The sequence below is a fragment of the Heterocephalus glaber genome, unplaced genomic scaffold, assembly GCF_053883595.1.
Source record: "Heterocephalus glaber isolate CG9 unplaced genomic scaffold, H.glaber_assembly_v1.0 deba00001610, whole genome shotgun sequence".
In the NCBI taxonomy this organism is placed as follows: domain Eukaryota; kingdom Metazoa; phylum Chordata; class Mammalia; order Rodentia; family Bathyergidae; genus Heterocephalus; species Heterocephalus glaber.
The window spans coordinates 14,938,339-14,951,604 of NW_028258381.1; the positions used below are offsets into that span (position 1 = coordinate 14,938,339).

Below are 13,266 nucleotides of genomic sequence, written 5' to 3' on the forward strand. Positions count from 1 at the left end.
GATGTTGACGGCAGGCTGCCACAACCAAGGACGCTGCTTCCGCCCTCCCAGGGCCCTGCCTCGTCCCCACTGCGCCATCCGCCTCCCTGTGGCACACAGGGGACCTGCTTCCCCTGGCTCCAGTCACTGCCCTCCAGGACACCTGGGCCCTGGTCCCCTCCTGTTCCCCTGAGCAGCAGAGACAAAGGGAGCTGCTCCTCACCTGCCAAAACACCCAGGTCAGGAGGCCAGAAGGTCCCAGCCCAGCCCACCCCTCCCAGGCCTCTGCCCAGCTCTGCCTCGGTGACTCCACCTGGACTTGGGGCCAGATGGATTCTAGAGGTCAAGTGAGAGAATTCATGCCAAACGCTCTGGGGTCCTTTGAGCCACATTTAATTGCCATTTCTAGAGATTAAAATGGCTGAGTACTGACAGCGTATTAAACACCGTGAAGGAAGATGGGCACTGTGGCTGGGATGCTGAGTGTCCCAAGGGTGCTGCAGCTTGGTCCCTGGGGGCCCCTCCTGGGAGTTTGGGCCTGGTGGGAAGCTTCCGGGCCCCCAGGTGCCCTGAACACGACCGCTCCCCAACAAGGACAATGTCAGGCGGAAACCTCGCTTCCCTCACCTCACCCTCATGCCCTGGCACCACCCTCGGGGGACAAAGGTGACCCTGCAGGCCCAGGCCAGGGTCCCTGTGGCAGTACCCGGCTTAGAACTCAGCCGACAGGGACAGCACAGCAGTTTGTTTCCTCCCTTCCTCTCTCACTGGCTTGAACCCCAGGCCACAGCCTCTAGGGGGCGATGGACGCCGGTTTGTGCCCCTGTGGCTTGTGTCCCGGGGGCTTGTACCCCAGGAAGGCGGAGTTTGTGGGTCAAGGACCCTGCCAGTCCCCACGGTCAGGCTTTCTGGCTCTACCTGATGGGGCAGTGTGGCCAGCTGGAGGCCCACAGGAAGGGCGAGGGACACCAACTCTATCCCAGTCAACACGGAGTCCCGTAGGCTCCCCCAGGCTCTGTGTGCGACACGGACCCCAGGGCCACAGCAGCCACCAGCCAGGCCTCCCCGCACCCAGCACAGAGCCACAGTCATGGGGTTGGCCCAGGCCGGCCGCCCTCCCAGCCCCGCACCTGTCTTCAGGACCACCAGGTGCGCGGCGTCGTCCCGCACGTAGGAGACAGCGGCGATGTCGTGGATGGGCACCCTGAGGATGACGTCCTCCCCGTCCCGCCAGGCCAGCTTGACATTGTAGGCGGACAGGCTGAGCACGGCGTCGTGCTCCTGTGTCAGGTGTCCTGGGAGCTGGTGGGCGCGCTGCGAAGGACATGGGGCCTCAGAGACGGCAGGCCACAGCGGCCACGTCCGCAGCCCCGGGGGGAGCACTGTGCGGGCTGGTGTCACACGTGCTCCTGGCACAGGGAGGGGCTGCCCCCCACTGGAGGATTCTCCTGGAATAGCTTTACATCCAGACTTTCCATTGGATTTTTTTCCTTTTATTTTTGAGACAAGGTCTCACGATGCAGTCCAAGCTGGCCTTGAACTCACTATGTAGCCCAGGCTCGCCTCAAACTCATGATCTTCCTGCCTCAGCCTCCGCCGAAGTGCTGGGATCACAGGCGTGTGCCACCTCACCCAGCTCAGATTTCAACTTACGGCACATGGTCTGGAATAACCTGAAACTGTGAAATTTGGAAACAGCCCCACACCGCACAGGGTGATGTCAGACTGAAGAACAGTCCTGTGGCCAGGAGCCCCAGTGGAAGTGGGTCACCCCTTCCGGGCATGAGGCCTGAGCAAGGGGACCCAGGCCTGGACAGGCCAGGGCAGAGCACGCAGCAGGGGCTGAGTTACCTTGGCTTTGTCTATGAAGTGCAGGATTTCTGTCCTACTGGAGGGATTCAGGTACCCTGGGATGGACGTCAGCTGACCTAAATACTGCAGAGGGAAGAGAGGGGACATGAGGTCAGGACCGCCGCCACCGCCACTGCCAGGGCAGCACCCAGCCCGACCGCCTCCTCGGCCACAGGCCACCAGGCCCAGGGTCTCCAGCCCGGCGCTAGCACACGAGTCTGGATTCTCACAGGGGTCTCGGGGGCCCGGCACAGCCCTCCCACACCTACTGCTACACCACATTCACGTCCCACAGAGGTCATTCCCTGACAAGCTTTGCCGAACCTGCAAAGGGATGGCGGTGGTTTCCCGATCACTGTGCAGGGACTGAACCCAAGGGCACCCTGGACAGCATCATTCACAATAAACCAGGGGCCAGAAGTGGTAGCGCATGCCTGAAATCCCAGAACTCGGGAGGCTGAGGCAGGAGGGTCATAGAGTTTGAGGCCAGCCTGGGCTACTTAGTGAGTTCAAGGCCAGCCTGAATTACACAGTCAGGCCCTGTCTCAAAATAAAACAAAATGAATAAACCATGAATCACAAAGGCCAATGCAGCTGAGAAACGACCACAGACAGGGAAATGAAGTGCCTGGGTTTGTCTGAACATGTCCCCCAAGTTCCTGCGCTGGAGACTCAGGCCCAAGGGGCGAGGCCTTGCGGGAGAGAGGATCCACCTGTGATGGCAGAGGGCGCACTCTCCCCGCCCTGCCCTCTCCCCATTGCGCCACAGGAGGGCGCTCTGAGGAGGCCTCGTCGCCCAACAATCCCTCCTTCCTCTTGGCTTTCTCAGCCCTCAGAACCATGGGAAACAAACTTCCAGTCACTGAGATCCTGGGTGCGGCATTCTGCTCCCGCAGCACAGCACACCGCGCGGATGACAGATGGGCTCCTTTGGCAACGTGTGGCCGAGACACCGGCCACTCACAGTGCCCCGTGACCTCTAGCCTCAGGGAACGGCAGCCGGGCCTGCTATGGTCTTACAAACTATGCAAGCTTTTGTTGTCACTGTTGCTGTTGTTTGGAACCCCAAGCCTTCCCACTGAACTACATCCCAGGTCCATCCCCTTTTAAATTTTTTATTTTGAGAGTGTCTTGCTGAGTTTTTAAATTGCCCAGGTTAGGCTTGAACCTGTGATCCTACTAGCAAGCTGGGATGGTAGGTATGTACCACCATGCCTGGCTCTGGCAAAATGTTTGTTTGAGACAAGGTCTCATGTAGTTTAAGATGGTCTTGAACTCACTATATACCCCAGGCTGGCCTTGAACTCTTGGGGACCCTCCTGCCTCAGCCTGTCGGGATTGCAGGTGTGTGCCACTATGCCTAGTTTATGGTGCAATTTTTTTGTGTGTATGTAGCTTTGTGGGGTTTTTTTTGGTACTGGAGATCAAACTCGGGTCCTTGCACTTGCGGAGCAGGTGCCAACCACTGAGCTAAATCCCAGACCCAGTGCAATGTTTTTAATGGCATGGATTTTTTTTTAATGAACTACTGATCCCTCCCTAAGGGCAGAATTCTTGCACTCGGCACTTCTCCACCACTCATCAACTCACATATTTAAGTTCTCTATAAAAAAAGGAAGAGGTAAGGTTTCCAGCTTCTGGTCTGGTGTGGATGGGGTTTGGGATTGTCACTCCCATGCTTGCAGGAAGGAAGCTGACCCAATGAAAATCAGCAACTCCTCTTAGATGTATCTGATAACTGAGGGTAGAGGGAAACCACTGTCCTCAAAGCTGGTGAGACAGCTGAGGAAGCTGAAGCAGGAGGGTCTTTTCAGCTCACGAATTGAAGACCAGCCTGAGCAAGACGGTGAGATTCCATCTCAAAAACTGGAACAACAACAAACTAGAGAGATAAATAGGCTGACTGAGAATGACACTCACTGGGGACAGAAACCCTGAGGCCAGCACTGGTGAGGCAGGGAGACCACAGGGCTGGGTCTTCACTGGACAGCTTGACATCAAATACCTGGGGGCCCAGCCATGGAGGCCCCTCTTCCCAGAGCCCTACGGGGTCCCCAGGGTGAAGACTATAGAAAACTTCCTGTGCTTCTGGCCAAGAGAGGGGAAGAGGAACAGATAAAATAATGACCTATAGGGGCCGGGGATTTAGCTCAGTGGTTTCACCGCCTGCTGCGCAAGCGCAAGGACCCGAGTTTGATCCCCAGTACGAAAATAATAATAATAATAATGACCTATAAAAATATTCCTTAAGCGCCAGGGATTTAGCTCAGTGGTTTTGCCACCTGCTGCACAAGCACAAGGACCCGAGTTCGATCCCTGGTACCAAAAAAAAAAAAAATTCCTTAAAATATTAAACCAATACAATATTTTGTTTGTTTTTTGTTTTGGTACTGGGGATCAAATTCAGATCCTTGTGCTTGCCAGGCAGGCAGTGGAACCACTGAGCTAAATCCCCGGCAAACCAATACAATATTTTTTATTTTATTTTTTTGGTACCAGGGATCGAACCCAGGTCCTTGCACTTGCGAAGCAGGCACCGGAACCACTGAGCTAAATCCCCGGCCCCTAAACCAATACAATATTAAAGCACGGTCACAGCACTCTGCTATCCCCAACCTGGGCCTGTCCTCAAGGAAAATGACCTTACCACAGCCAAGACTACAGACCAGGAGGGGGCACCTGTTCCCACTCCCTCTACCCATCTGTCTCTCCTCAGGGTAAGGAAACAGAACTCAGAAGAAGTGGAAAATTCATGCCAGGGCCACTGAGACCTCATGGTGGGACTGTGGAAGGGTCCCCTCTGTACCCATAGCAACCAGGCTCCTGTGTCAACAGAAAAGCCAGGCAGTGCACACCTGTAATCCCAGCACTCAGGAGGCTGAGGCAGGAGGTTTGCTGTGAGTTCAAGGCCAGCATGCACTACAAAGTGAGACCTTGTCTCAAGAAAAAAAAGGGGGGGGTCTCAAGAAGAGACAACAGCAACTCCCCACAATGTACGTTATCATTACATACTGCAAACATGTACTAAGAAAAATACAAATTTTAAAAAAGAAAAAACAATGGAAGACAAAAACAAGGACACCAAGGGAAATTTTAACTCCTGACATCTAGTTATAGGAAACAGAGTCCAAAGCTCAAGCAGAAAACCCTTAAGCCTCACACTGCAGACTACATAACCCAGGGCCAAGTTCCCTGTTCTGGAACAGCATGTCTACATTTCAACGACAGATTACAAGGCATACTAAAAAGCAAAAGCATAGTTGGGAGTATACAGAGCAAGCACCAGACTTCAGCTATGGCAGAGATGTTATAACTGGTAAACTAGGGATTTCAAACAGCTATGAATAACATGCTCAGAAGTCTGAAAGTGTGTATCATGCAAGAAAGGGTGGGTCATATAAGTAGAGAGATGGAAATTCTAAGAAAGAGTCAATCAAGAATTGTAGAAATCAAAACACTATCATGGCCATGAGGAAAAGCAGAAGACAGAGAAAGAGAAGCCAGGTGTGGTGCAGCTCACTTGTAATTCCAGCATTCATGAGGCTGAGGCTGGATGATCGCTGTGAGTTCAAGGCCAGCCTGGACTACATAGTAAGGCCCTGTCTCAAAATATGGGGAGGGAGGAGGAAGGGAGGGATAGAGGGAATAACTGAAGTAATGAAGACTGAAAATTTCCTTAAATTAATGTCAAGATACCAAACCACACATCCAAAAATATTTAAAAAGCTACTGAAAAGAAAACACCTAAGAGAGGCTAGAACAAGAAAACAGGCTTCTCTTCAGAAGCCACAAAAAAAAAAGAGAGAGAGAGAGAGAGAAGGGAAGAAATATTTAAAAGGAATTAATATTTAAGAGGGAAATCTGCCAACCTACAATTCTGAATCCAGTGAAATTATCTTCCAAACTTGAAGAAATAATGGAGTACCTAGCAAAAAATGTTAAAAGAACTTCAGACAGAGGGAAAATGACTTGGTCAGAAACTCTGATGAAGGAGGGGGAAAATACCAGAGAAGATATAAATGCAGGTAAAATCAAATTTTCTATTTTTATTTTTAATGTATCTAGCAAGTAACCGTTGATCCAAAATAAAAATAGCAACAATGCATTGGGTGAGGACAGCTTAGGGAGAACTGAAATAAACGACAGTGCGATTCATGTTCTGAGGGACAGGAAGGAGGAGCCCTAATTCAAAAACCTGAAAGTTTTTTTTTTTTTCCAGTACTTGGGTTGAGCTCAGGGCCTTACATACGCTAAGCAAGTGCTTTACCTCTGCGCCACATCCCCAGTTCTACTTTTCATTTTTCATTTTGCGATAGAGTCTAAGTTGCCCAGGCTGGCCTCAACCTTGCCATCTTCCTGCCTCAGCCTCCCAAGTACAGATATTCCTTGTTTAATGACCTACCTGTTAAACAACTGTTTGGATTTATGGCTTGTCCTTTTTTGTACAGTTCTGTACATCTTGTTTATAGAACCTCAGTGTCTTTTTTTTGTACAGTACCCCTTGTTTATACAGTGCTGTAATTTTTGCTGATTGTACTGCACAGTACAGTGCTGTAGCTTTATGTTCTCTTACACATTACAGTACTGGTCACAAGCATTTTGGGTGGGGAACACTCAATCTGTACACAGTTATGTGATACTGTACTACCAGGGAGGCAAAACAGCATTATCCAAAAGAGGATTTAGATTTGTTGTCAAGTTTACTGCAAACCCTAAGGCAGCCACTAAAAATTTTAAAATAAGTATAATCAATATGGTAAGACAAGAGAAGAATGTAATCATATAAAATGCTCAAATAAGACAGGTGTGGTGGCAACACACCACTGATCCAGCATTCAGGAGGCTGAGGCAGGAGGATCCCTGTGAGTTTGAGGCCAGCTGGAGCTAAATAGCGAGAGCCTGTCTCAAAAGGACAGAAAAGACACAGTTCCCTAAGACTGTGGTACATCATGGGACAAACCAAGGGGACTACTGGGACAGAACAGAGCCTAGGAAACAGCCCTCACCTATGCAGTCAAGGATGCAACAAGGGCACCAGGACTACTCAGTGGAGAAGGACAACAAATGGTGCTGGGGACACTGGATTCCATGAGCAGAGGCATGACATTTGGGCCTCACCTCACAGCATATACAAAAATTAGCTCAGTACAGATTGAAGACCTAACACTGTACATCTCCTAAAAGGAAACAGGGCAGCTATGTCCCGACACCAGATGTGGCTGTGACTTCTGGGATACAACCGCAAAAGCACAGGCAGCCAAGGAAAACTCCACAAACTGGACTTCAAAATGTAAAACTCCTGTGCACCGCAGGGCAACATGACAGAGTAAAGAGAATGCACAGACCGGGAGAGAAGACTGCAGTCAAACCTGCAAGGAATGCTAAAGAACTCCTACAAGTCAACAACGACAAAACCCAACTGAGAAACAGGCAGCCATGAAACAGGCGGCGCGTGCCCGTGATCCCAGCACTCTGGGAGGCTGGGGCAGGAGGACCACGTTTGAGCACAGCCTGGGCAACTTAGTGAGACCCTGTGTACAATGAAAAAGGGTGGGGATGTGGCTCAATGCGAAGGCCCTGGGTTCAGCCCCCAGTACAGAGAGACCCGCGCCTCCCCACACACAGTGACCACCAACTCGTGCCCACTGGGGCGGCTGTGATTCCAAAGGGGGTGGGGGTGAGTGTGCATGGAGACATGGAGGCATCGGAGCCTTTGCACACGGCGACTGCCATGGAACTCTATCATGGTTCCCCCAAATTAGACCTGCAATTAGTGCTGACACTAATTCCCCACTGCGGTGCAGACAGGAGCAATGAAAGCAGAGAAGCCACCAGGTCCCCTGTTCCCAGCAGCGTGATGGGCAGTGACGAGGGGCAGAAGTGGCCTGGATGCTCCCCAAGCCAGACAAAGTGACCACACATGGTGTGCCACCAGCCACAGAAAGAGAGGACGCTGACATGTGCACAGCTCTGAGAACAGAGGACAAAGGCCCACGCCGGGGCAGTACCATGGAACCATAGGTGTCACATGACTGCTCCTGTGAGATCCCGCATAGCCCGAGTCGGGGTGGGGATCAGGGCCGAGGTCTGCTCGGGAGATCTGGGGAACGCCCTCAAGCGCCTCGGTCCTCAGATGCTTCTGCAGGGAGCCCGTCCCCCACTGAGGGCGACTCGGCCTCCCACAGCCCCATGTCCCCAGAAGACTCCAGGACCTTCCTGCCATGTGTGGGGCCAAGAAACAGGTCCCGGGTGGAATATGGAGCTGGACGCATCTGTCCACACGGGGGACGTGGCCCAGAGAGCCTGGAGCCCCATGAGGACAGGGCGGCCAAGGTGCCGCGGTGGCTGGTAGGAGCTCAGCACAGCGACAGCCGCTGCCACCCAGAGCCGACACCACAGGACAGACGCAGAGAGGCGGGGGATGAGGGGATGGACCTCCAGAGTGACAGGAACAGCCGGCGGCGCAGGGACCTCAGGAGCCCAGGGACTCTGTCCGCCTCCCATGCGGCCCCTTTGCAGGGAGGCTGGGTGGGTGCGGGCAGCAAGGACACCTGGGCCTGGGCAGCAGGGTCGGTACCAGGTGCTGTGCAAGGAGCTGGGGAGAGGGCGGGCGTGATGCCAGGGTCCCAGGGCAGGACAGACATGGAGCCACTGGGCACCACTGGGCCACGTGAACATGGGCACGGGCACCGACACCGAGCCAGGGAGCTGCTGCAAACAAAGCAGCACCTGGCTCAGCCTCAGACCAGAGCGGTGCTCGGCCAGGTCCCTGGCTGAGGGGAGCCTGACACCCGGCAAGCACACTCAGCCTGGTTGCAAGGACCCAGTGCTGAAAATCTTCCCAAGGCCTTGGAAGAGTGGGTGGGGGTGAAGCTGAGAGCTGAGGACCCTTGGCACCCATGAGCCCTGGGAGGGGCAGGGACACACGGAAGTCGTGAAGCAACGGAGTCTGGGGCCAGGACCACCTCTGCTGTCCACGGTGGTCAACACCCCGCTACTGGGCACCTGCCACTTCCTGAGTGTCACAGATGTGAAAGGGGCAGGGCAGCCGCTCTTCGTAGCGTGCACAGTGCTCACACTGGCTGGGACCTGGAGAAGAAAGTCTGAGGGAGCAGAGACAGCCCCTGGAAGCCGCTGAAAGGGAGACCAGCCCCCGCTCTGGGCCAAAGCACTAAATAAAAAATAAAAAATAAAAATTCATGCTGGATGCAGTGTCGCCTATAATTCTGGCACTCTGGGAGGCTGAGGCAGGAAGATCACAAGTTCAAGTCCAACCTGGGCAACTTAGGATGATCCTGTCACAAAATGTTTAAGAAGGGCCAGGGATGTAGCTCAGAACGAAGGCCCTGGATTCAATCCTAAGTACCATGTGTCCCTGAGGGGAGCCCAGCTCACGTGCCTCTCGGTGCAGACCTGCACTGACCCAAGGACCCGAGGGCTGTCACCTGCAGGAGACCACCCAGCCAGCGGTGGCCCAGGACCTGGGCTCCTGGGCTCCTGGGACCTGCAGCAGGAAACAGGTTTTCCTGGCCAGGACTGGGGTGGACCCCAGGTATGGCCCTGCCCCTCACGACTGCTGCATCAGCCAGTCTGTCCTCTGGGGCCTGCAGAGGCTGTGACTCTGACGTGGGACAGCAAGTGACATCACCCTGGGCCCACAGACTTGCTCTGTGCCAGCAGAGGTCCAACATCTATGTAGGACACACAAGAAGCTGGCATCAGGGATGCCTGTCAGTTTACATTCAATTTTTAAATAAAAATATAGTAAGTCTAAGCAGGTGTGGTGGCACAGGCCTGTGATCCCAGCACTCGAGAAGCTGAGGCAGGAGGATCGCTGAGAGTTCGAGGCCAGCCTGCACTACATAGTGAGATCCTGCCTCTAATAAATAAATAAATAAATATCTGACCTAGAAGTTTCTTGGGCTGGGTGTCACAGACGTGATTCGTTACCTCCTCCAGAATGAACTCCACCCTCAACCGGCAGGCCTGGTGTGAGTCCACTCAACCACCAGACCTGACAGCCACAGTGAGCCAGCCAGCCACACACGTGCGGGGCCAGGTGTCACCTCGTGGAGAATAATAAGGGGAGTGTTTCTATTTCCTGGAGGTTTTGTGCGGATTAGAGGATGTGTGCAGTAAGCATTCCAAAAATAGGAGCTACTGTCAAGTTCCTGTCGGCCTTGTTTTCTCAACACTCACTATACACATAACACACTTTCCAGAAGGAGCCACCCTGGAAAACGTAGGAGTAACTGTTTCCTTGCTATTGCTTGCTTTTCCAATTTAAGAAACTATCTGCTGACTTTGATTACAGTGCGACTCCTACGTCCCCTTTCTTTCTTCTTAGATTTAGATCCATTTTTTATTTGATCATTACTTATGTTGTGAACATTCTTTCCCACCACTATGCTGAGTAGTGTGTAATTACAATCTTCTTCAGGCATTTTTTCTTTTCTTTTTTGAGATAGGGTCTCACTATGTAGCCCAGGCTGGCCTCAAATTCCTGGGCTCGGCCAGGGATTTAGCTCAGTGGTTCCACTGGCTGCCTCACAAACGCAAGGTCCTGAGTTCGATCCCTGGTACCCCCGCCAAAAAGAATTCCTGGGCTCCAGCGATCCTCCTTGCCTCAGCCTCCTAAGTAGCTGGGACTAGCAGTGTACCACATCTGGCTACACATGCTTTGTTCTCTTTTTTTTTTTTTTGGTACTGGGGATTGAACTTGGATCCTTCCGCTTGCAAGGCAGGCGGTGGAACCACTGAGCTAAATCCCCAGCCCCGCTTTGCTCTCTTTACAGTTAAACTTTTTACTTTAAGATCATTATAAGGTGGTAACGTGGGGCTCCCCACTGTTGTGGAGCAACAGCTGGCCGAACGCTTGACCTCAGCCTGAGGTGGTGGCGGGAAGCAGGTGGCGGGTTTGCTGTGACACCATGGAGGGCACTGGGGCAATGGCACAAAACCACCAGGGTCTTGGCTGGCTTTTGGAGCCCGAGGAGCTGGTTCCTCCTATGCAGATTTGCCCGGCTTCCCATGATACCAATGAGTTTATTTTACAGACGAGAGCTAATACAACAGGGCAGGTGTGAACAGGAAGAAGGATTGAAGGAAACCTAGTACGTGCCCTGGTCCAAACCAAGCAATGTATGGGGTTTTTTGGTTTTTGGTTTTGGTACCAGGGACCTAACTTGGGTCTTTCCACTTTCGAGGCAGGCAGCAGAACCACTGGGCTAAATCCCCAGCCCTGATGTATGGTGACTGGGAAGGGCCAGGTGGGCCAATACTCTCAGCCCTCTGGCTCTGCTCTGCAGTGCACTGGGCTATCCTGAGAAAACTTGTGCAGGAGATGTCACAACGCCATGAGGTATGGGGGCTTCAAGGCTCCGTGCTCCACCAGTCCCTCTGGAAACCCCACCAACTCATGGAGGACTCCTCCAGTAGTCACCCAGTTAGTAAGTCAGTCCGGATTTACTTTGTCCTGCCTACGATGAGTTTGAAAGACTGGAGATTCTGATTTGCCGCGATAAAGGACATCCTGGATAACGCAGATCACCAGGACCAGCAGCCCTTCTTGCGCTCTGGCGGCTGAGTAATGTCATGTCGTTCTGTTCTCCTCCTTGCTCCTGTCTGTTCTTCCCCCCGCCCAGAACCGGAAGGCCACTTACCCCCAGAATTCAGGCCATGCTTGTTGTCACCCCTTTACCACGGAACTGGCTCATTAACGATCTGAAACTGTAATACTGCCCTGGATTCTAGATAAAGGGTGAAAATAGGACCAAAGTCGTCACTCCAATGTGAACCTAAGTCGGTGTCTCAATTTGAAAACATACCTGGGTATAAAATAAAAGTTACTCTTGGCATTTTGTCCGTATTGCAAAAAAAAAAAAAAGATTATTATAAATCCACATGCTATTGCAAGAAATAATAGAGGGAGACCCTCTGCACCCCTCCACGCCTTCGCCCCGCGGTGCCACCTTGCAGGACGGCAGACATCAGAGGAGACCTGGAGGACCCTCCCGTCGAGCCCTGCAAGCACGGCCGCATCCTCCAGCGCCCCCATGTGGAAGGAGGTGGAAGATCACTTCCTCACCATCCTCCCGCACAGGCGCTGTTTCATTTCGGGCTGTTAGGTTTGGGGCTCTAAGCACTGGAGTTTTCATCTGCATTTCCCCGGTGACTCGTGAGGCCGCCCTCCCTCGTGTATTTCTGCACCACCCATGTATCCTCTGCACTGAAACCCGTCTCCTGCGCACGTTCTAACTGGGTAGTTTGCTTCCTTCTGTGGAGTTTTGAGAGCTCTTCCTACACCTGCCCTCGGCCAGGTGTGCGGGGTACAGATGTTTCCTCTGCACACACCACGTCTTTTCACCTTCTGCAGAGCCACAGCTTCGCATTTTGGTGAAGTTTTATCTTTTATGGATTACGTGTTGGGGGGTGTAAGAACGCTATGGCTAGCCCTGTACAGGATCGTTGAGGGGTTTTTTCCTCCTAGACTTGTATCTTCGCACGTAAGCCTACGATCCGAGCTGCGGTCCTTCTTGTACAAGGTGCGAAATTCGGATTATTCAAAACCTCGCTGCTGCGGAGTCCAGCTGTCTGGCACCATCTGCTGGAAGGCTGTGGAACTGCAGCGCCGGGGTTCACTGTTCTGCCGCTCCAATCCCCCAATGCACTCTTGGTCACAGTCGCAACCCGAAATGTCCTGAAATCGGGCAGCCTGAGGCCTCTCATTTCATCTTTTTTCTTTTCTTTTTTTTTTTTTTGACAGGGTCTCGCTATGTAGCCCAGGGTGGCCTTGAACTCACAGTGATCCTCCTGCCTCAGCCTCCCAAGTGCTGGGATCACAGATGTGCATCACCACCCCCGGCTCATTTTTTTTTCAAAATTGGCTTAGTTAGAGGCTGGGGATTCAGCTCAGTGGCACCGTGCTTACCTCGCAAGCACAAGGTCCTGAGTTCGATCCCTGGTACCAAAAAAAATGCCTTAATTATTCTTTCTTTTGCCTTCCTGTATAAATTTAAGAATAATTTTGTTTATATCTATAGGAGACCTTGACAGGGGGTTCGAAAGGAAGCAAATTATTCCCTTAAATAGTTCCAGAGCCATCTGAATTACCTGTGGCAGCCCAGGTGCTCCGGGGCTGTTCCAGCTTCTCTGGGCACTGGCTGGTTACAGGGGTTGGGGAGAAGGGATGTTGCAAGTGGGCGGAGGCCTCTGACTTCCTCCCCCTCTGCCTTTACTTAGACCTTCTCTGATCTTGCTCATCTGCGTTGTGTAGCTTTCAGCACAAAACCCTATACATGTTTTGTTAGACTTATATTTAAGTGCTTCACTACCGTGATATTTTAATTTTGTGTGATATTTTAATTTTGGTGTTCATATATTCATTGTTCACATACATTATCTTGTTTTCCTGCAGATTTCTTTGGTTTGTTTTTG

At 52.3% G+C, this 13,266-nt stretch overlaps 1 protein-coding gene across 5 annotated transcripts in view; it reads right to left on the reverse strand.

The window, feature by feature from the left end:
• The window catches only part of Ccm2 (CCM2 scaffold protein), a 40,479-nt gene that overhangs the window by 5,817 nt on the left and 21,396 nt on the right, over positions 1-13,266 (reverse strand). For all 5 annotated transcript variants that reach the window (XM_004839893.3, XM_087196112.1, XM_013070433.3 and 2 more), the window contains exons 3-4: positions 1,831-1,914; positions 1,110-1,293 (exon numbers count right to left, since the gene is read on the reverse strand). In XM_004839893.3, coding sequence (XP_004839950.1) covers positions 1,110-1,293; positions 1,831-1,914 — 268 coding nt within the window. The remainder of the gene's footprint in view (positions 1-1,109; positions 1,294-1,830; positions 1,915-13,266) is intronic.